The 23,110-nt window shown below is 44.7% G+C and overlaps 1 protein-coding gene across 6 annotated transcripts in view; it reads left to right on the top strand.

Annotated features, from left to right (window-relative positions):
- HCK (HCK proto-oncogene, Src family tyrosine kinase) overlaps window positions 1-23,110 on the top strand; it is a 183,243-nt gene that overhangs the window by 133,104 nt on the left and 27,029 nt on the right. For all 6 annotated transcript variants that reach the window (XM_078651770.1, XM_078651774.1, XM_078651771.1 and 3 more), the window contains 3 exons: window positions 1,624-1,773; window positions 1,964-2,116; window positions 22,920-23,102. In XM_078651770.1, coding sequence (XP_078507896.1) covers window positions 1,624-1,773; window positions 1,964-2,116; window positions 22,920-23,102 — 486 coding nt within the window. The remainder of the gene's footprint in view (window positions 1-1,623; window positions 1,774-1,963; window positions 2,117-22,919; window positions 23,103-23,110) is intronic.

A 23,110-nucleotide genomic window follows, 5' to 3' on the forward strand; every position in this document is an offset into this window, starting at 1 on the left:
GGGGTAGGCCGTAGCCTTCTGCAGGGGTGCAGGGTGGGCTTAGGGGAGGGTGGGGGGGGTCTGTTTGTGTCGGGGGGTCTTTTTCCCCCCTTAATTTCCCTTTTTGTTCTATGGCTCTTGTGTATTCACTTTTTCGGGACTCTGTCACCTCGTATCTCCCCCGGGGGTTTTCTGTTTTTCTTCCGGTGTGTGACTGATTGTGGCTCGCTGCTTCTTTTGGTATCATGTTTCTGTTACATCGCATGCCGGTTTTATTGTCCTGTTTTTCCCCCTGGGGGTGCATGATTTGGCGGGAGTCCCTTTTGTCGTTCCTTTCTCCCTCTTCCCCTTCCTCCTTTATGGAGGTCCCTTTCTTCCGTTGGGGTGCATATTGTATTGCTTTTGTGATGGGGCTTTTTGACCTCGTCTTCTCTGTTCGGGTAGGGGCGGTGGTGAGTGGGCGCGGTTGACTGATGCCACTGTCGCTACTTGATGGTCTGATTCTGTTTATGTCCTTTGCTAGATTTGATTATATGGCTTCATTTTCTTACGCTGTGTTTATAAAATGGCGGCTTGCCGCGGTCCCTCCCTTGTGGTCTCATATACGGCCCGTTATTCCTTTGTTCCCCAACCCGTATTAGAAAATTAACCTTTATTATCCTGTTCTTGCTGAACGCTCGATGCCTTTTATTGCTTCACCTGTGCCCTGTGCAGATCTTCTTCTCATGTGCTGCGTTTTTTTTTTTGCCCATTCTGTTGTGGCCAGCCCGTGGGGTTGTAGGCCCGTATTTGTGAGCTTTCATTGTTCAATAAAGGTTTTAAAAAAAAAAAAAAAAAAAAAAAAAAAAAAACATAAAAATACGCTTCTAGGTTTGTTAATCCTGAAATTAATTGATAATGGAGCAATTGATTATCTGTGTAAATATTGATAGATCAGCTGAAGTGTGCAATGTTGTGAGCATGAGGAGAATGTTTGATTTGGATGCCAGTCAACCACTGGTTTGGGGTGAGACTACCATTAGCGATTTTACTTGTGTGGATCCACCATGCGATGGAAGATGGAGCCTGACCAGGAACCCAAAACAATGGCCTGACATGCAGGGAGAAATATCCTTGCATGTTAGGGTCATTATTTTATTGTGTTACTGAAACAAACTTCTCCTTTAGGAATTTCAGACAAACAAAATATTCAACGTTGAGTGGTCAAAGCTAATAATCAGTTCAGCATTCATCTGTACCTTCACTGCATCCACCACATTGGCAGATGTAATGGATATGTAGAGATCCCAGCCAAAATGGCCTTCTAAATATGGTAGATGGTTCTCCACCAAGAGCGTGGACGCCAGAGTACCTGCTTATATGGTGGGCTGGCAGACAGTCCATTTCATGGTTCCTAATCCCCCACTGTACTAATCTGGTTTGAGATGTGTGTCAGTGATCTGCCATCAGGCTCTCTACTAGAAGAAGGCTGATCATTGCTAACCTAGTGGTGGCAGGGTAAGGACTGAGGTGTAAAATTAGAAGGGACCACAATAAATGGTTGAGGAAAAGGGGTGAAGAATGGCCTATTCCAGAGGATCTTAAAGTTATTTGCAGTGAGAGAGGACCTCTTACATTTTGTGTATATCGTTTGGTGATTTCCAGGTAGCTACTCTCTGTCGGTGAAAGACAAGGACCCTCAGTTGGGAGACACCGTGAAACATTACAAGATACGGACGCTGGACAGTGGCGGCTTCTACATATCACCCAGGAACACCTTCAACACTCTGTACGATCTCATTAACCATTACAAAAGTAAGTCATCCAGCTCTTGTAACAGAAACCTAGGGGCATGCAGGAGAAAAGATATATAACCATGGCCTCCCACCAAGGAGAGCAATAGGACCCACCCCAAGAAGGTCCTAAGACAGTTGCTCAGCCGTCCAGTACTTATGAAAGGTCATATTTCATGGTGCTTCTTTGATTCTTCTTGATCTTGTTACAGAACAAAGTGATGGGTTGTGCCAGAAGTTGACCACACCATGTGCCAGCTCAAAACCTGAGAAGCCTTGGGAGAAGGATGCCTGGGAGATACCGCGTGAGTCCCTGAAGCTGGAGAAGAAGCTGGGAGCAGGACAGTTTGGAGAAGTTTGGATGGGTAAGAGTGCGGCTGAATACATGCATGAAATGGAAAATGTACAGCAAGGAAGATAGAACTGATAATGCCTTCTGAAACACAGGGTGATCGTTTAACCGGCTGTACCATGGTATGGCAGTTAGTGATTAAAATAGCAGCAAGTGGCACTGTTTCTGACACCCATTGGTATGGTGGCAGGCAGTGTGGTGGGTACCTTTTAGCTTTGTAGTAGAAGGTATTCCTGTAGAGCAGTTTAAACTTGGGCCACCATAAAAGTCAATTGCAGATCATGGTATCAGGCATGTTTAGATTAATTTTAATCTCCAACAGAATCCTCTAACTATAATAAGTTTGTTTGTGTCCCATTGTGGAGAAGTGTGGCTCAATGGTTAGAGCGGCAGACCCTGATGCAGAGGTCTAGCCCGGGACCAGGGTTCAATTACCCGCCTCGGCGGGTCTTGGGCTCAAAAATTCCACGGACCTGATAATTCTCGCCTCAGTGCCTATTCCAATCATGGAGTCCCACTCTGCAACTCTGGGCAATAGCTTGCTTAATCTCCACAATGGCCTCCACAACGCTAAGGATGACTGGCCTCCACCTTGGGGGTGCCCAGGAGTGGACACCTCACAGGGAAAGCCAGGATGGGTTCCACAGCGGTATTCGTACAAGCGCCTTGAGACCCTTGCGGGTGAGTAGTGCGCTATACAAGTATCAATTTACATTTTACATTGTGAACAGGGTGATTGATTGTGTGTCATCACATATAAATTTGCTGCATACATGACATACAACAAAAGTCATTTGCTTACTACGGTTATGTATCTATCAGGGTTTTTTGTTTAGCTCTTGACTCTTCAGTGAACTTCACTTTGGAGCAGTGGAATAATGGATGGGCAATTGGCAATATATAAATGGGTTTTAAATTAAAGGACAACAGAAGGACCGATAAGTCTCAGCATTACCAATCAGCATGTTTCTGGTCTGCTGGCACCAGAAGGAGGTGGGTTTTCAAACCGTGCTGTTGTGAGAGGAGTTCCAGAGGGTAGAGCCTTGTGTAAAGATAGACTTTCTCCATACCACTTCTCTTTCAGCAGATAATTGGCTGATAGGTTTAGCGAGGCATCTGAGTGGAGCATCTTTCTAGGAGACCTTGACCGTTAATCATGTGACCTTCCATGCAGAGCCCTGGGGACAATAGTGGGTTTGTTCTCTCACCTGGAACAATAAAGGACTTTCAGCCTGATTGATGAAGCAAAATTGCGCCCGCAATCGCTGCGAAAATGCAATTGCGGGCGCAATGTCCGTAATCGGCATTCAACATGAAGTCGCAAACACATAATAGCAAATTCGCAATAATAATCGCAGAATCCCGGTAGGAGAGCATTAGCGAATCGAAAAAAGCGAAAAACCACGGATCCTGCGAAATAAATTGCGAATTCGCTATACAATCGCAATCGGTATTCATGAAAAACCACAAATAGCGAAAAACCCAAAAATCGCTGTTTGCGCGGCGCAAATTAAGGACAACTCAAAGCAGGTGGTAACCATAAAAGCCATTCAAAAATATTTTTCAAAAAAGTGTTGGCCAATCAGTAACAGGTTCAGGCCTGACCAATCACATATAAGGACAATCAGCAGCAGCATTAGGAGTTCCACAATGCCAGGAATGTACATGGTGGTCAGGCGGCGAAGGCTACAGCGAGCAGCACGGAGGAGAGGCCGGATCCAGGACAGGATATTCCGCCAGCGGGTCACATTGCTGGGCCAAACCAGAGAGCAGATATATGCTAAATACAGGCTGAATGGGGAAATGATAATCCAGCTGATACATGACCTTGACCCCCTGATGCAGCACCCAACAAGGCGTACCAATGCGGTGCCTACACATGTGCAGGTATTGTGTAGCCTGCACCTCCTGGCCTCCGGGAGCTTCCAGGGGATAGTAGCGGCTGCTGGGGGGATATCCCAGCCCACCATGTCACGCTGCCTCAAGACTTTTGTTGACGCTATGCTTACCCAGCTACACCGACACATCAAATTTCCCACCAGCCAACAGGATTTGGACTTGACCAAGCTACAATTCTACAATGTAGCCCATTTTCCACATGTACTCGGATGCATAGACTGTACCCACATCGCCATCTGCCCACCAGCTGCCACGGAGTATATGTTCCGCAATCGCAAGTCCTACCACTCCCTCAACATACAGATGGTCTGCAATGCCAAGACATACATCACTGACATTGTGGCCCAGTACCCAGGGAGTACCCATGACTCCTACATATTCCGGCACAGCGGCCTCCACACACGACTGGCCAGGGGAGACTTTGGGAAGGACACCTACTTGGTAAGTACACTTTGTCGACAATGTCACATTGCTATGAAGTAGCAGCGCAGCACAGGCACTCACCCTCTGCTCCTCTCATTCAGGTGACAGTGGCTACGCCCTCCGTGATTACCTCCTCACCCCATACCTCAACCCTGCTACACCCCAGCAACGGCGCTACAATGTTGCACACATTCGGACAAGGAATTGCATAGAAAGGACATTTGGGATGCTCAAGAGCAGGTTCCGCATACTGCACAAGACAGGTGGGGCCATGTATTACAGTCCTGCAGTGTGCTGCCGCATTGTGGCTGTCTGCGCAATACTACATAACATTGCAACCAAGCGCCGGATACCTGTCGACATCTCTGGCAGTGAATCTGAAGGGGACGACCGGCCATCTGCACATGCGCGCCATGCACGCGGGGAGAATCCAGCTGAAGGCCACAGACGTCGCAACCACATCACACTGAACAGTTTCTAATGCACCCTCTTCCCTCACCCCACAAATCACAAATGCATGCAAAAAGTAAGAATGACACAACGCCAATGTGTGCTGCTAAAATAAATATTATTGTTTCATTCACAATAATGGTACCACTGTAAATGTTGTCATTGCTAACAGTATTTCAGCATACTGCTGTGTGAAAGGACAGGGCAGGCTTATACTCAGCCTGTGCCTGTAAGAGTCATATGAAGTCATGTGCGCCTCCTGCGCGTACCACCCAAGCGCCTCTGTGGCTCATCCTCATCCAAGGCACGTGCAGCTGCTGTGGGCCTGGTGCTGCGCCTGAGTGCCCCTACGTGTGAGGCAGAGTGGCTGCTCACACTCGATGTCCCCTCACTGGCATCATCACCCCCAACAGTGGCAGGTAGAGCAGGATGGTGTAGTGCTATCACGGCACTGGTCAGGTGCTCAAGGACCCTGGCCACATCCTCGCAGCACTGGATGAGCTGCTGCTGCTGCGCAAGGGACCGCCGCGACAACTGTGATTTGGCATTGCCTATGATATAATTGGACCTGGTGTAGGCGGTCAGCCGGGTCAATAGCTGACGGTGGCGGCGGCGTGCTGCGTTGCGCTGCGATGTATTTACAGCAGTGCTGGCCTCCATGGCTGCAGTCATGCGGGCCATACCCTCCCCCACACCTGCCATGGCTGCAGTCATGCTGGCCATTCCCTCCCCCACACCTTCCATGGCTGCCGTCATGCGGTCCATCCGGTCCCCCACTCCGGCAACATTGCGCCCAATGTTGTACAGCGGTAGCTGTATGGCACCTTGCTGGCGTGCTTGCAGCTGATGTATACGGAGCATGCGTCTTTCCACGCTCACTCTCACCAGCTCATGTCCATTCCCCCTCCTGCTGATAGGTGCATTGGTCTGCAGGCGAGGCCTGCCACGCCTGCTCTGCTGGTCTGACACAGTGGGTGGCCGCTGTGTTGCCGCTGTCGCAGGCCCTGATGTTGAAGCACCAGCTGCTGGTGGTGTCACGGCAGACGTTGTTGGTGCGGCAGGGGCTGGAGGCACCCTGGTAGTGGACCTGGCTGCGGGAGTAGTTGCTGCGCCAGACGCAGGAGGCACACTGGTGGTGGATCTGGCTGCGGGAGTAGTTGCTGCGCCAGACGCAGGAGGCACACTGGTGGTGGACCTGGCTGCGGGAGTAGTTGCTGGGGCAGGGGCTGGTGGCTGTGTATGTGGCGGCACCTCCTCCTCATCCTGTGCCTCCTCATCTATTTGCAGCCTCTCGCTGTCGCTGCTGTCTGCACCACCTGTGAGGGGAAGTGGACGTTCATTAGTTGCATGTCTCTGTCACACGTGCAGTTGCTACATGCATGCTGGGTGACATTCCCTGACTGGCTATGGCTTTGCGTACTTTGGAACCTGTCTGGCTGCATTGTGGTACATCTACATTGTGGCCACACTACATGTCCCGCAATGCTTCAGGGCATTACCTGATGTGGAACGATGGCATGACTATGGAACAATATGGGAGGCTAATTGGTCATGGACATTCATAGGGGACAGGGTCGCAGTCGCATGCCACTTATCTTGGTTGTCTTGGGTGGTGCGGGATGAGTCCAGATGAGTCACTCCGATGACCGCCTCTGTCTCCAGGGTGTTCTCTACTTGGTCCTCCATGGGGGTGTTTGGAGGGACTGTAGGTCCTCCCCCTCCAGTGCCCGATGACTCTCCAAGGCGCTCAGCCACCCTCTCTTTGGCACGACCTCGGAGGTCGTACCAGCGTTTTTTGAGTTCGTCCAGTGACCTATCAGCCACACCCACGGAGTTCACCGTGGACGCTATACCCTGCCAGATCCTGCGTTTTTCCTGTTCCGCCACCCTCCTAGAGTCCTTCCCAAACAGTTTTGAGTGGTTGGCCACCACCCCTTCTATTAAATGCTCCAGCTCCTGCTCGGAGAATTTTAACTTTCTCTTCCGCCCTGTGGTGTTGCTGGGCCCAGGAACTGCATCCTCAGACATTGCTGCACTGTACTTTCTGAGTTGTATCCAAACAGAATTGCAGGAGCTCTCCCAGTGCTGACTCGAGGTCTGCCTCACTGTGGTGAATGGGGGTGGGCCCTGGCTGCTTCCTGGTTGTGATGTCATCGCTGTGCTCGACATGCGACTTCCCGTTTTCCCGATCTCGCGCTATTTGCTGTCCCGCTATTGACGAACTCGCTATTAGAGAATTTGCAATTCCGACACGGATGTAGCCGGTAATAGCGTATTTTATGCGATTTTCGATAATCGCAACCGGTATTAGCGGCCGCGTGCGAATCGCTTTACTTTCTCTAAATTAATCATGAATACCGTTTTGCGTGTCCTTGATAGCGAGTCGCTATTAATCGCTATTAGGGCCACGCAAAACGTCCCGTTGATAAATCAGGCTGATAATGGTTTGGAGTGATGTGCTCTGGGTGGCTAGGTCAGAACATGGTACTTGCTGTGCAGTTCTGGCTCCTTTGTTATTTGCAGATGGTTTTGGTGTGGAGTCTTGTGTGGATATCATTGCAATTGCCCTGTCTTGATGTTTTCAGTTTTGAGGGCCAGAGCACTATTGTGAAGTTTTGGGAGGGGTAAGATTCCCCAGTAGGTGGTAGTAGATATTGTTGGTGCCTTCATTAACTTTGGAAATCAAAAGCATTGACTTAGACAAAACCATCAAGTTGAATTGTAAGTTCATGGAGTTGGTCAGGCCATCAGCAATTGGTCCAGACTCTCCAACCTGTCAGTCCTAAAAGTAGAAAGATACATGCATAGACCGTTAAGGCAGAATTTGTTTTGGAGCATCCAGTCTTGTTCCCATTAAGGCATGACCTACTTGGCTGTCACTCCCCAGATCACTTCTGTAGCTATAGATGTATATCGGTGCCCACAGGATAAAAGTGCTATCCAATACAGTACTATTCAATATTGTGAACCAGTGGATCCATGTAGACATTGTAGAGACTCAAAGAAAGAGTCAATTCTTGCAGAATGCCACAGTAAGATGTGGCCAATGCAGGCAGAAACATCATAAGCTTAACAGGATGAATCAATTTTACCTTAAAAGTTGGTAAGCAGTCAAGAGCTGGTAGTCAAATAACAGCATGTTCACTAAAGCGGGCCTCGAGTGCCATGAAGTCGCCCATGTCCATGCCTACAAAAATGTCTGGTACTAGTTACACTCAAGATGACCTTTGTTGCTGGAGGAGGTGAGTCCTTCCTAATTTTGATAACTGTGGTTGCCATCGCTGGCGATGTTGGAAACCTGATCGGCAGTGTGGGTCCAGATTAGAGAATTCCTTGTTGGCAATCGCAGTAAGGACCTGAGCCACATAAGGAGAGCTCAGAAACCAGAACATTTATTCCAGAATTATTAGTTGACAACATGTTTATCTTTAGGTTTGTGAGCAACTATTCCTGTGGCCACTGAGGCATTCTTGATGAAATGTGTGGGGAGAACCAGAGGTAGCACGCCCAAGTTGCCTAATCTTTGGATTTAGTGTCGACGATGATGTATGATTCAATGCTAATTGGATCTTGGGCACACATGGGGGCATATTTACAAGCCCCTTTCGCCACTGGAGTGTCACTTTTTCTGACACTCCAATTGCGTAGTGCCATTTCAAATATGTACAAGGTAGCGCTAAGCCACTCAATGTGGCTTAATGCCACAGTGTGAATATGTCCCTTTCCACCACAGTCTGCTGCAGCAAAGGAGCGGGCAATGGGTGTTGATGTGGGTGTTCCACTGCAACACCCATTGCTTTTAGATGCTGCCCTGGATTTACAAGGCTGGGGCACCACCAAAAACTAAGGCCAGGTAAAACCTGGTCTTAGAATGGCGATACGAGGAGAATTGTTTTCTTTTTTTGCTCCTTCTATATGTGCTGCATTCTGCAGCACACATAGAAAGAGCAAATCACCATTTGTGATTGTTTATGTGCAGGAAGGTGTCCCTTCCTGCTCATAAACAATCGCCCCTGCAGCGCAGGCACCCATGGAACATGGTGCAAGAGTGCCTGTGCTGGCGCTAGGCAGCTTTATTAGCGCCATTGCTAGGGGAAACACGGGTGCGCCGTATGTTTGCAAATACCGTGCATCCCTGCGTTTTAAAAATAATGGAGCGTGGCATTGCCAAATTTGGCGTAACAATTGCCCCTGCAGCGCAGGCACCCATGAAACATGGTACGAGAGTGCCTGTGCTGGCGCTAGGCAGCTTTTTAAGCGCCATTTCTAGGGGAAACAAGGGTGCGCCGTATGTTTGCAAATACCGTGCATCCCTGCGTTTTAAAAATAATGGAGCGTGGCATTGGCAAATTTGGCGTAACACCTCTCTCCAACTTTTTTTAGTAAATATGCCCCCCTGTTTCTCACAGGATCCCATATCGCATATATGTTCAATACTATCAGGTCTTTATTTTCATAGGCTGTCCGCAGCAGTTGTTGGCAAGCATGGTATCAACTTTGAATATAAAATAGAACAGATCATTGTCGAGTCTTTGGAAATGGACTGGGGAGGAGGTGGTTCAAGGTAAAGCTGCAACGTGTTCCAGATTGTATTAACCTCCTATTAACTCATGAGCTCCCAGTGAGGTTTGTAATAGTATAAGGCAAAGTGATTAGGTTTGTACGGTTTATATTTCAATTGGAGTCTTTGTCTTAAAGCCTGTTCCTGATGTTTTGTGGGTTTAATATTCTGCCCACACACTAAAATATTTAACTTTGTGTGCCTCACTTAGACAATTTATTGATTTGTAATTATATACCTCTGTTGTTAAATGCAATTGCATCAAATATCACATAAACCTGTAATGACACCTGTCATGGTGTTTGACATATGGATTTTGACTCTCCCTAAATATTTACACATTCTACATTTCCTAAATGCCTGACTCGGGCGATATGTATCAAAAAAGAGTTTTGCGATACTCAAATTGCGATTTTTAGCAAATCGCAATTAAAGAATCGCAAAATGCAATGTTTGTAGGATTTGCTAAAAAATTTGCAAATCCTACATATTGCTTATTTGCGAATCGCTAATTGAGATTCACAAATAAAGAATACCTTCCCATTCATTCCTATGGGCTAGGAGGCCCTGCGCATTCCAGTGAACCAGAAGCGCACTGACCCTGGTTAAAGACGAACCTGGTGAAAGTACTGTTTTAATTTCTAGGCCCTGTTTATAATTTTTTACGGTAGCTATGGGATGGTATTGTGAGCGCTTGTTGCAGGTGTAATGTTCCTAGTTATAAATAGCTGGATGAATGAACAGGGGTGGCGGAGTGAGCTAAAGAATGATGATGGATTAAACCCAGATCAGTTGACTGGGGGTGAGTGCTTGCAATGTTCAACACTCCGTCCATCATCCCCTTTGGTTTTGCTTTGTTCGCCCTAAGTTGGCAGGTTATGCACAGACGTGAGTCCCTTGCTCACTTTGTCACTGGATTCAAGCTAGCCTGGCTGATGACGGCTGATTAGCGAGAAACCGGTCCCAGGATGCTTGTTTCTGGTCCAGGGAAGACATGGCATGGCAGTTCGGGCAGGACTGTTCCCATAAGGCACAGGGTCAGACTGATTTGCATATGGCCATGTCTCAACTGGGGTGGCGGGGTGAGCTAAAGAATGATGATGGATTAAACCCAGATCAGTTGACTGGGGGTGAGTGCTTGCAATGTTCAACACTCCGTCCATCATCCCCTTTGGTATTGGGATGAATGAACAGAAGCAGCAAAATACCAGACGGGCAGCACACTAAGCTAAGTACAGATGTTTAGCTTAGGTGTTTTAGGCCGCGCCCTTTATTACATCGGCCACGCCTCTATAAGAAACCCCCCAGTTTTTTCATCCCACTTAAAGCTCTATTGTTTGGAAATAACAATGGTCTGGGCTGAGTCTCGGTCAGTCTGCTCGGGAGTGGGCTGACTAGTGACTGTCATTGACCTCCTGAAGCGCAAAGTGCTTTTCGAAACTCGTTAGCCACCTCCCCTCTGAATACTAGTGAGTTCCAGGAAAGCACTGGCGGCACTGCTTTGCTTTGTTAATATTTCGTAGAGATCTTAGACCTGCCAAAACCTGTAAATAAAAATCACTGTATGAGGAATGGACCCTGGGGGGGGGGGGGCTTCGTGGCGAGAGCTGCGTAAGAGACACCCTGTCCTCCATCCAGACCACCACCCCCTAACCACTCACACAAACAAAACAGAAGTTGCCGGGACCAACAGGAAAAGCTAAAGGAGATGGGGAAAAGAAGCTGCCAGGACTGCCACAAATATTAAAGTAAAGCTGGGTCAAAAGCTTCCAGCAACGAGAGTCTGTGACTTCTAAACAGCTGATAACTCATGACCACTCCTCGGCCCTGGGCATGTTCACAGAGCCGCAGAACAACACACATCATTAGTATTGGTGCAAAGCGTATTGCCGGCACAGTAATTCAAGCAAGTACTGGCACTTTGAATTGTGTGACAAAATATTTTGAGGGAATGCGATAATACAAAGTATACATGAGTGTGGAGTGACCCTTGGCACGGCTGTGGTCTTACTGGGCGCACTTACCTCTATATCCTACTTCACTCCACTCACAGATCCTTGACATGCCGGCATGGAGAACTATGAGGAAGGGGAAACATCCTTTACAATGCAACTTTTACCACGCAGTGCCTTTACGACGCAACTTTTACAACGCAAACCATTACAACGCATTGCGCTGGGGGGCGCTTTAGGATAGGGAATAGATTTAATTTACTATCCAACACCTTCCCTACTATCCACGGGGACTGGATTTGGAATAGTAAATTAAACTATTCACTATCCAGCACCCCAAAGCGCTATGGGTTGTAAAAACCGCGTTGTAAAGGCATGCGTGGTAAAAGCATGCGTTGTAATGTCATACATCCACGAGGAAGTGAAGCTTATGGCACTAAGCAGCCATGTTCCTCCCCCGCAGCGCCTGCGAGGATACAAGATAATGATCTGAAGCGGGCACCGTGTTGTTGTGTTGTTAAAATAAAAGCCCTGTGGTGTCCAAAACTATATAAACACATTTATTACAATTTAAACAACAACAGGAGCAGAAAGTCAGAAAGCAGTAAAAATGTAAAAGAAACTGATGAACATGTGTGAACATAAGCCCAAGGCAGACCCTTACAAACTAATAGTGCCAGGAAGGAATGTACGTTAAAATAAATTTAAGACCATGTGTAGCACGAGCAGGAGCAGGGAGGATCTAAAACAACAAAAAGGCGGGAGTAACTAAGCATGCTGACCAAACAGAAGTATGCATCTCTAAAAGGTAGGGAAGGGAACAAACAAAAAGAAAGAGGGGGGCTTCAAGCAACAGTATACATTACATCATGCCTTGCAGAGCAGCGCTTGCGCTGCCCAGGCTCAACCTAAAAAGGCTCAACACCTCGTTTTACATTTCCGAACATGGGCAACAATACAGTAGCATTCAGAAGAATACCAGAGAGTCCTGTGAAGACAATAAGGTTCCTCTGAAAGAAGGCTGCACCCTTACTGAGCAGGCCCGGTGTATCAAACAGAACACTTAAAAAAATGTGCTGCCTAAAAGGAAGCAGGGTAGATAAATATAGACAAATATGAGTCCTTTTATATGCCACGTTTTGAATAATTTGTTGAATATGAATCATATAAAGCAGCATTCATAAACAAAGAGTTTCAGTAGACTAGCCCAGGTAAGACACTGGCATGGATTTCAGTCTTTCTCAAGTGAGAAGTCAACCATGGAAGGATCTTTTTTAAGACCTTGAGCAAGACAAAAAACAGAATGAAGTGAGATTATTTACTGGGTACCCGAAGTTGAACTCAATATTGAAGATAACCTCTAATCTACGGGCACAGGGACCAGGTCAGAACGCCACCAGGCATCTGGCCACTGAGAAGTAACAGTGCCAAAGATTAGTATCTCAGTGTTGTCCAAATGGAGTCTGAACCTTACACATAATCCCTGCTATACTTTGAGATTGAACTCCCCTCCACCGCAGGTAGGGAAATCCTTGAAACATACACCTCAAAGGTAGCAATTTGTCAATGTTGGAACTGGCTAAGGCAAGGCCCTAGTCAGACATAACCTACCACTCCCTTCTGGGGCTGGTGGTTACACACACTGTATAACCTGTACTCACCCTTGGGAAGCTTGGCACTGAGCAGTCAGGCTTATCACTGAGGCAATGTGTAAAATATTGGTACAGCACTCACATGATAAATACACTGAGTGCCAAAAAAGTGACTTCACCTGTGGTGTATTGAATAAAGTTTGTATTCAACACACACATTAACTAACACAACATGAACAACATATTTTTCTGGACAAAAATTAGATTCGGAAATATAACTACTAGTACTAGGCCTATCCGTGTTAAAAAGGACATCAGTAATATGTACACTTGGAAAAAGTCCTACTTTACTCCCCAGCACCCTTATGCAGTGCAAAACGTTGTCAGAACGAGACTCGCCTAGCAAATATTCTAATTCAATGCCTCACAGTTATCGGGTGCTCCCCAGTTCACAACGATATCAGAAATGTGTACACACAGATAATAGTGAAAAGAAATACCGTCCCAAGGACAAAAGAAGATAACTCAAGTTCACACAGATACAAATTCACTCAAACCATTCAGTCCCTCCAAATGGGGAATGTACATACACTGATAATATTACTAAGATTCCACCAGACCCAAGAGTGTAGTATAAAAGGGCTTTATTCATATGCTTAACAAATCCAAGGTCATGATTAGAACATTACAAATCACAATAAAAAACTGCCAATATTATTTAATCCCTAGAAGGAGTAAAAATCCAATGTACTTTTAAAAACAATTTGCATCTGTGTGAACTTGAGTTATCTTTTTTGTCCTTGGGACAGTAATTCTTTTTACTTTTAAGTAGTGCCCTGATCCCTTGGGTTGGAGGGGCCTCCTCTCTTTTTTTACTTACACACAGATAGTTACAACACTTTATAAATAGCCCGGCCGGCCAAGGCAGCATGGGTATAAACCAATGTCAAACATAATACTCTGCTGGCAAGGAATCAATGTGCAAGGCAACACCGCCGTCACTCCCACACAGCCACTTAGCACCAATACACAGTACTATGGATAACAGGCAGGCTCGTATGACACACACACTCACACAGCAACCTAATGCGGTACACTGATATCTGGCTGGTCAGTTGATAAAGCACTCGCAGACCCGGTGGCCCAAGTCCTCCTTCACCCTTCAGCCAACCCGACTATCCTACACCACGGGTTGGAGATATAGGAAAGCTTACCCCTGATACCAGGCTGATTGCGGACAGAGTCACACTTAGTCAGAGTCCCAGGAAAATGGTGGGGGTTGGTACCAGGGCTAATCAGGTGGCAGTCAACAAATGGAGGTTTGGGCACTATTCGGGAAGTTTAATCAAAGGACTCCACACTGTGCCTTCAGGCATCAACCCAGTTCTGCGAAGCACAGTGGGGGGGGGAGGGGGGATCACGCAATCTCTTGACCCACTTCTGATTGCTCTCAGAAGCATTCTTTTGCCCAGTCAATTACTCTCACCACCCAGGACCGATCCTGGTAATACTACCTCGCAACACAAAGTCATTGGGCTGGGTGAGGTGAGGGCAGTTGGTGTGCCGCACTGAGGGCACACAAAGGAGCAATCGATGAATGGGGATTGAAGCAGGGGAGCCTCTCAAAAGTAGGAGGCACCCTGTAGGACAGACATCAATCAAAGTAAGGCCCAGGCAGTCTGGGCACTCTGGAACATGAATCCGCTCCTCCGCGCCTCCCTGGAAAGGAGGCACAATGTCTGGTGTGTGTTGGCATGAGTCGCACCAGACAGTTTTATCACACATACGCAGAGTCGCACCTCCCTGGAAATGAGGTACAACATCTGGTGCACGTTGAGCTGAGTCGCACTAGACAATCCAGCCATACACAACAAAGAGTTACCAATCCTGTGCCTCCTTGGAAATGAGGCACAATGTGTAATGCGAGTTGAGTCGCACCAGACAATCCTGGTCACACACACAGGCACAAGTTCAGCAGTGCCACACAAGGTAGAATAAGGCACTGCTATGGGTACACCCCCACCTCTGAGGATCCCAATGTGTGTATCAGACACGACACGCAATAAGCATGTAGTAGGTGTGTTGCACAAGAGAGATGCGGCACGATTGACGAAGCAGGTCATGCAGTCCCGCAACCAGTAAATCTGCTCCCACCAACAAATCGCCTATGAGTATCAAGGCCCCAAATGCAGGGGCCACTCTCCTGAGATGCGGGCAGGGATTTTTCGGTTCCGCACCAGGCAATCCTGTCTCCAAGCACAATACTTAGTGCCATGCTCACACCATGCTACTATTGGGAATCCAGCAGAAGATGCGGGCACATAAGGGGAAACTGCTATCCAAGTGACACACGTAGATGGTGTGGGGTTCTAGCAGGAAGTCTTTGATGTCCCTGAGACTTCCACAAGAGAACAGAGGGCAAGCCAACAAGCCCTTGGAGAGCACACTTCAGGGTGCCACACAGCATCAGATACTCAGCCCAGGCCAGCCACTATTCAGGAAGGCTGTACGGCCCCTTCCAATGCCACTAATCCTCCTTGTGCACAACAGATTCCTCTAGCAGTGTGCACTACGCAGTTCCAGGATCTCCTGTCATTCGTCCCCACAAGTGTATCTCTGCCCTGGTTAAGTATGGCACCTGTAGTTATACTGTATTTTGCCTTTAAAGTTGGGGGTGGTTCAGAGTGTTTCCCTTTGAACCATAGATGTCTCCCTTGAATTTCAGTCCTGTCTGCCTTGGAGCCGTGGAATGTAGATCTGAATCTTTAGTTCGGCCATGATCTGGCTCCCAGAGGCCAAGTGTCAAAACCTCTTCCTCCAATCTATCCCGCCAGGCCCTCAAATGGAATAGGTCTGTTTTTCCAGTTGCATACCCAGTGTGTATAGCTGTCTCTGGGGAATGCACAAATGTGATCCAACATCCTCCACTGTGGACTGGAGTCAAACTAAACGGCAGACAAAGAGTTTTAGAGCAGAGAAATGCATACTTTCTGGGAGTGGCATTTCTAAGTTAATAATGACAAATCCTTCTTTACCACAGGCGAGGGTTTGTTATTGTGAATCCAATGATAGGAAACATTATGAGCCTGCTCCACTGTAAGCAACTATTGCAGCTTTAAGTACTTTCAACCGTTCTCCCATGTTAACCTATGGGAAGAGCAAACCTCATAGGTAGTGAAAACACACATGGTTATTCTTCACTCCCTGGTCAGGGAACACACATGTGGTCCTGCCCAGCCTTTCACCTACCACTTACTTCACCCCTTAAGACTTACCCCGTTGGTGCCCTAGTGGTAGTGAAAGGTCCTCTAAGGATTGGTCAGTGGTTTAGAAAGGCCAACCTGAGCATACGTGCAACTGCGCACACACAGGCCTGCAATGGCAAGCTTAGACACATGTTTAAAAGAACCATAGGTGCAAGTGTGCACACACAGGCCTGGAATGGTAGGCTGGAGAGATGTTTTAAAAACATCAGGTAAACACCGCTTCTTAACGTGTGCAGGAAAGGCATGCACACTTTAACACAGCATTTACAGTGGGAAAGTGCCCAGGGCTCTAAGGCCACTAAAAGAGAATCAGCAAAACCCATGAGGAAGAAGCAAAAAGTTTAGGGAAACACTACCTCAAGCGTGTTAGGTCTAACTGTCAATGTCCCATTCCAATATGAGAGACAGACAAAAGGAATTAACACATACACCACCATGTGCACTCCTCTCAACCATTTAGGTACTATGTTAAAATATTCTTAACTACTGTACACAAAGGGACTCCCTCATACATTAGAAAACCCAGAAATGTGGATTGTTTTCAAAGCCTAAGAGAAAGAAAATGCACAAAAGTATTCAGTTTAGCTTGTAACAATATTGGAGTCCTTTCATTGTTGGAGTTCCTATTTACCTCTGCATGTTTAACATCTTTAGCTTATGTGTTGGGAATCCCTCTAAATTATCTTATGGATTTTTTTTACATCTGCATGCTTGTAGTTCAAACAGAGCACCCTGTTGATTTAAGGAAGCTATGTGTGAATTCACGCATAATATTGCAGGCAACAGAAGGATTAATAAGTTGATAATTAATTATCAGCTCTCTCTATAATTTTCACAAAATGTACATTAGAGTCATACAAAAACAGGAGTTGTTTATACAACTTACAACAGATCTGGAACTCCATTCTGGAAGTGCCCCTGAGAAATCTTGTGGTCAGTTTGTGTAAGATATATTTCATGATAGGAGGCTAGAAGTTGACTTGCTCATTTATTGAGCAACTGGCAATATCAATTATGTAACTAATATAGATACAGATATAGCTCAAATATACCTCTATCCCTGGCATGGAGTGAAGCACTCAAACATAATTCTACAAATCCAAATGCTATTAACCTTCCCTGGCAGGTGTTTTTCTTTACTGACAAATATACTGAAGGAAACATGGTCTATTCCTAAAGCTGAAGACTAAACTGATACTTCATTGGGAACAATTGAGGAAATGTTGCAGTTTATTCAAAATTAAACCCGCGACAAAAAATAAAGAAAACATTAACTGAGGAAAGGTAAGACAAATGTAAGACTGTCTCATGGACTAGCAATTGATTGCCTGTCCCTAGCTGACCACAATGAGGATTTGCAGGGGTGGCTGAGATAGAATAAATAATGTGCGTTTGACCCAGAGGATGGCACTGAAAGGGGAACAAATAAGAGTTAGTGTTAACATTATTTCAAAAAGTGCTCCTGTACAAGTCTGACTGGGACTTTGTGAAAGATATCCAAAGTGGAGATAGTTTTGGGTTTACCACCAAGTTGTGAAGATCCTCCCCGTCTATTTTTAATTTATATGAGAAACATTGTGTTTACTTATATGAGGGTCAAGCGCTTTAGAATACAGGTTGATCTAAAATGTAAATAAAATGTACATTTTATATATCTGTGAAGCAAATATTTATATATGCACATTGAAATATAATATTGTAGTATCCATCAGTTATGGTGAATGATATAAACGGGAAAAAATAATTCAAACAGGTACTTGAATATAAATATTTAGGTGTATGATTTGTAATGCTACAACACATCAACAGAGCCATTTTGCAGAGCATGTAAGACAAGCAAGAACAATATAGGACACTGTAAGACTTAGGGTCTTTACAGGCCATGGGATCAGAGATTATCATGAGGGTGTATTCAAGGGACCCTGGGATAAGTTAATAGAGGGTGAGCTAATGTAAGATGAGAAGTGCTGTTCCAATAAAAATAGAGGGGATGGTTCTAATTGTGTCTGCTTACAGATCATGGGTTTCTTTGAAAAGCTTTGCTTTCAGTACTTTTCAAGGGTTAGTAAACTGAGCAGGGAAGTTGGCCCAAAGCATGAAGAAATCGATACCCTGTATTATCACTTTTTAGCGCCATTTTTCTTTCTTCTGTATGTAGCAGTTTCAGTCTAACCAGTGCTGCTGGGTCTGAGGTTGCGTCCTGATGTGCAGTGAGGGGTAGATTTACACAGACAGAATGGATTATCTTGCCAGAGTATTTGAATATGGTAGGTAGTAATTTGAATGTAATCCTTTGCTCGACTGAGAGGGCTGGGGTAATATTGATGTGTTTCATTAAGTTTAAACAAAGCTTTGCTGTTTGATTTTGTGTCCTCAGTTTTTGAATCATTAAAGTACAAGAAATTGTCTTTCATCTGGAAGAATATCTATATGAGGCTATTAGCAATCTTAGAATAGAATTTCTTGTGTTCATTCGCATGTCGACCTGCATGTCACCAGCAGACATTTTAAATTAATGTTGGTGCTACCTTTGGTCCCTCATTAAGGGAGGATTGGATAAAGAGAACTGAAGAGCCATTACTCCAAGGTCATGATTCCTGTCTTTGGAGTAGTATGTCCTGGTTAACTAAATAATTTGTGGTCCCGACTTTGAACCCCCGTTAAGGAGGATTGGATCCAGTAAACTGAAGAGCCGTAAATCCAAGGTCCTAATTCCTGTCTTTGGAGTAGTATTTCTTGATTAACTAAATCATTTTTGTTGCTTCACCCCCGTTAAGGAGGATTGGATCCAATAAACAGAAGAGCCATTAGGCCAAGGATATGATTCCTTTCTTAGGAGGGGTACGTCTTGATTAGCTATCTTGTATGATGCAGACAACTCTAGTAGGATAAGAAGTACTCCAGATTGATTAGCATCCACTGAAGATAGTGGGTCCTACCTGATGTTTGCCAATCTGGTTTCCATGCCTCTGTCTGGTATGATGCCAGATTGACAGTCGTGACAAACTATGTGTACCACAAAGAGCTGTCAAAATTGTTATTGCCGCTTTCATGATTTTGGATAGCAGCCTATGTTAGAAATGAAATCTATACTGAGTAAATTGTTTAAATGAGCTTCTTCAATCAATAACGCTCTATTGAATCAATCAATTTTAGCAAAAAACAATTTTCAACACATTAATTTTTGTCGAAAAACCTGACACAAACCAAAGTATTATTCGAAACAGTTCGGAGTTTAATGTTTCACTCCATTAAAACTCAATAATTGAATATATACACATTTTTCATTTATATACAATTCGGACTAACGGTAAAAAGAAGAGCAGTCAGCTTCTAAAAGAAGTGCAGAAAAAAGGAGAAGAAATAGTGATTGTGATAAGAAGGGTGCAAGCCTCAAAAGAAAATTAGTGACAAGTGAAATAGAAATTCGGATTTGATTTATGCTGTACTCGGAATCCAGCTAGTTATTTTCTAAATAGGCCACAGATAGTTGTTATTATCTCCACTCATTTATACAGTCACAGGTGACATGTATAATGGTTTCCAGCGTGGTCCTATTTGTATAGCTTAAAGAAAGGCGTCGACGTTTCGACCCGTCTTTTGGTGCGTGGGCAAGTTGGAGCCTCGACCTGCGGGTCTTCCTCAGGACGGATGTTGCACATGCGTTTTTACCGTAGACTTCACACAACAGTATCCTAAGTTAAAATTCATAAAAAGATTGGTGGTCAGGATTTTTGATAGTGTATATGGATTTTAACTTTCCATAACCGATATGTTTCTTACCCAATGATTATTTATGGGCTGCCTCCATCATCCTATTTCGAATATGGACGAAAGATGTAATTCAATCGTAGAGACCCACCCTGAACTGGGTGGTACGGCGTCTGAGTTGGTTGTCCAGACCTTGATGGTTAAAATTCAAGCAGAACGTCCCTGGACACTTCTGTGTCAGGCGTTGTGCATATCAAGTGTCAGCCAGTTGGAATTTTGCAATTGTTCCAAAACAGTTCCTGATTGAATAAGTTACCAGGCGCTCTCTGACTCGCGTCTGTTGCCGCAGAAAATGCCGACCTGCCGTGTCAAGTTCAGGCGCGACTGAACTTGACACGGCAGGTCGGCATTTTCTGCGGCAACAGACGCGAGTCAGAGAGCGCCTGGTAACTTATTCAATCAGGAACTGTTTTGGAACAATTGCAAAATTCCAACTGGCTGACACTTGATATGCACAACGCCTGACACAGAAGTGTCCAGGGACGTTCTGCTTGAATTTTAACCATCAAGGTCTGGACAACCAACTCAGACGCCGTACCACCCAGTTCAGGGTGGGTCTCTACAATTGAATTACATCTTTCGTCCATATTCGAAATAGGATGATGGAGGCAGCCCATAAATAATCATTGGGTAAGAAACATATCGGTTATGGAAAGTTAAAATCCATATACACTATCAAAAATCCTGACCACCAATCTTTTTATGAATTTTAACTTAGGATACTGTTGTGTGAAGTCTACGGTAAAAACGCATGTGCAACATCCGTCCTGAGGAAGACCCGCAGGTCGAGGCTCCAACTTGCCCACGCACCAAAAGACGGGTCGAAACGTCGACGCCTTTCTTTAAGCTATACAAATAGGACCACGCTGGAAACCATTATACATGTCACCTGTGACTGTATAAATGAGTGGAGATAATAACAACTATCTGTGGCCTATTTAGAAAATAACTAGCTGGATTCCGAGTACAGCATAAATCAAATCCGAATTTCTATTTCACTTGTCACTAATTTTCTTTTGAGGCTTGCACCCTTCTTATCACAATCACTATTTCTTCTCCTTTTTTCTGCACTTCTTTTAGAAGCTGACTGCTCTTCTTTTTACCGTTAGTCCGAATTGTATATAAATGAAAAATGTGTATATATTCAATTATTGAGTTTTAATGGAGTGAAACATTAAACTCCGAACTGTTTCGAATAATACTTTGGTTTGTGTCAGGTTTTTCGACAAAAATTAATGTGTTGAAAATTGTTTTTTGCTAAAATTGATTGATTCAATAGAGCGTTATTGATTGAAGAAGCTCATTTAAACAATTTACTCAGTATAGATTTTGTTCTTTGAAAGAAACTATTTGGTTGGGACCATTGTTTTTCTATATAACGTTTCACCCAGGTCCTTGAACCTTATTGGGTTACCCCATTCCAGTAATGGCTATGTTAGAAATGGGCAGACCTTAGCCGAGTCTTTTAGATCAGCAGCACTATTTTGGTAGAGATTTGATGGTAGTATGGTAAATGATCTTAAGACTTGACTATATTTGATTGGCAGTTTAACAGGCTGTTGATTTCAGGGGCTAGAGTACCCATCCTTCCTTTATGAGGGCTGTCTGACAGGAGTGATTTGGTAGACTTCTTGTTTCCCCAGGCAGCTCAAGGAAGCATTGAGAATAGGTCATTTTTTTTTAACAGACTGTATTGATCACTTTATTATCTTATACAATGCAATAAGATTGTACAGAGGCAGTCTTTTTCCTTTTAAAGTACTTACATTGCATATGCTGTCTGCAGATTCTGCGTATATAATTCAGTGTAAATTATAACACCAAGGATCATAATCTCAAGTAATACCGTTGGCAGTATAAGCAGAAAAGTCTCGATATAGGATTCCTCAAACAAAAAGCCATGTACATTTCTAGTGAACAACAAGAACCTGTGTAATCCCAACTTCCCCCTCCCTAACCCACCCACTCTCACTCCTGACCAGTCATGCTATCAATGCGAAGGTAACCAGGGTAAATCATAATAAACAGCACACCCTACAGGCAGTAGTTTCCTTGGGGGAAAATAGGTCAATTGATTGCGATGAAAGGAGATTTGGCTAGAGAGTCTTGGATTATCTTTTGGCGATTGTCAGTGTTCGGTATAAATAGGTTAAAGGGATGTTTGCAGAATTTAGGAGTTGTGTTTATTGGAGCCTGGGTCTGCGATATCTGAATAGTTTTCCTGATTGATGTGGTGCCTTCAAGATAGAAGGGTATGTTCACTAGTTGGTTGAAACTAAGATGGACAACACTAAACTGAGTCTCTCAATTCAAGTATTTTCTTACAGAAATCACCCAGAAGGGATCTCACTGTTTTGACAAATTACGGTAAATTGCTAATTGATGTTAATTGACATTTTTCTTGATGGCACACACTACATGGAAGTTTACCGGGCCAGATACAGCTGGTTAAAGTCATGATTCTACACCAGAGTCATCTTGCAGAAGTACCTTCATTATTCCTAACCAAACCAGTTTGTTTTTTTGTTCATATAAAATATAATTTCCGACCTGATAGAAATTCTTAACTACATCTAAGAGGAAAGGAAATCTGGTATTTCCAAATACATTTTTATGCACCAGTCAATTGCTAATCACAAGGTAATTTTTTTGTTACTCCACATCAGATATTCCTTTCAAAATCTTCTCAACCAAGTAATTTATTAAAATATGTCTAAAGTCAGTAGAATATTATGATCTAGGTTTAGTTTACATCTGATTGACATATTAACCTGTATGGTGGAATCCAGAATGTCTTGCCTTTATTGACCAAAATGATGTACAGCATGTATGAAAAACACAGGCCCTTGTATACACCTGTTGGCATTCCCCTAATAGAAACTGTCTTTATTTTGTCTTAAAGCTACTTACAACAAGCACACCAAAGTTGCAGTGAAGACCATGAAGCCAGGGAGTATGTCAGTGGAAGCTTTTCTGGATGAGGCAAACCTGATGAAGGCTCTGCAGCACGACAAGCTGGTGAAACTTAACGCTGTGGTTACAAAGGAGGAACCAATCTTCATCATCACCGAATACATGGAAAAGGGTATGAGA

Source organism: Lissotriton helveticus, chromosome 7, assembly GCF_964261635.1.
Source record: "Lissotriton helveticus chromosome 7, aLisHel1.1, whole genome shotgun sequence".
Taxonomy (NCBI): domain Eukaryota; kingdom Metazoa; phylum Chordata; class Amphibia; order Caudata; family Salamandridae; genus Lissotriton; species Lissotriton helveticus.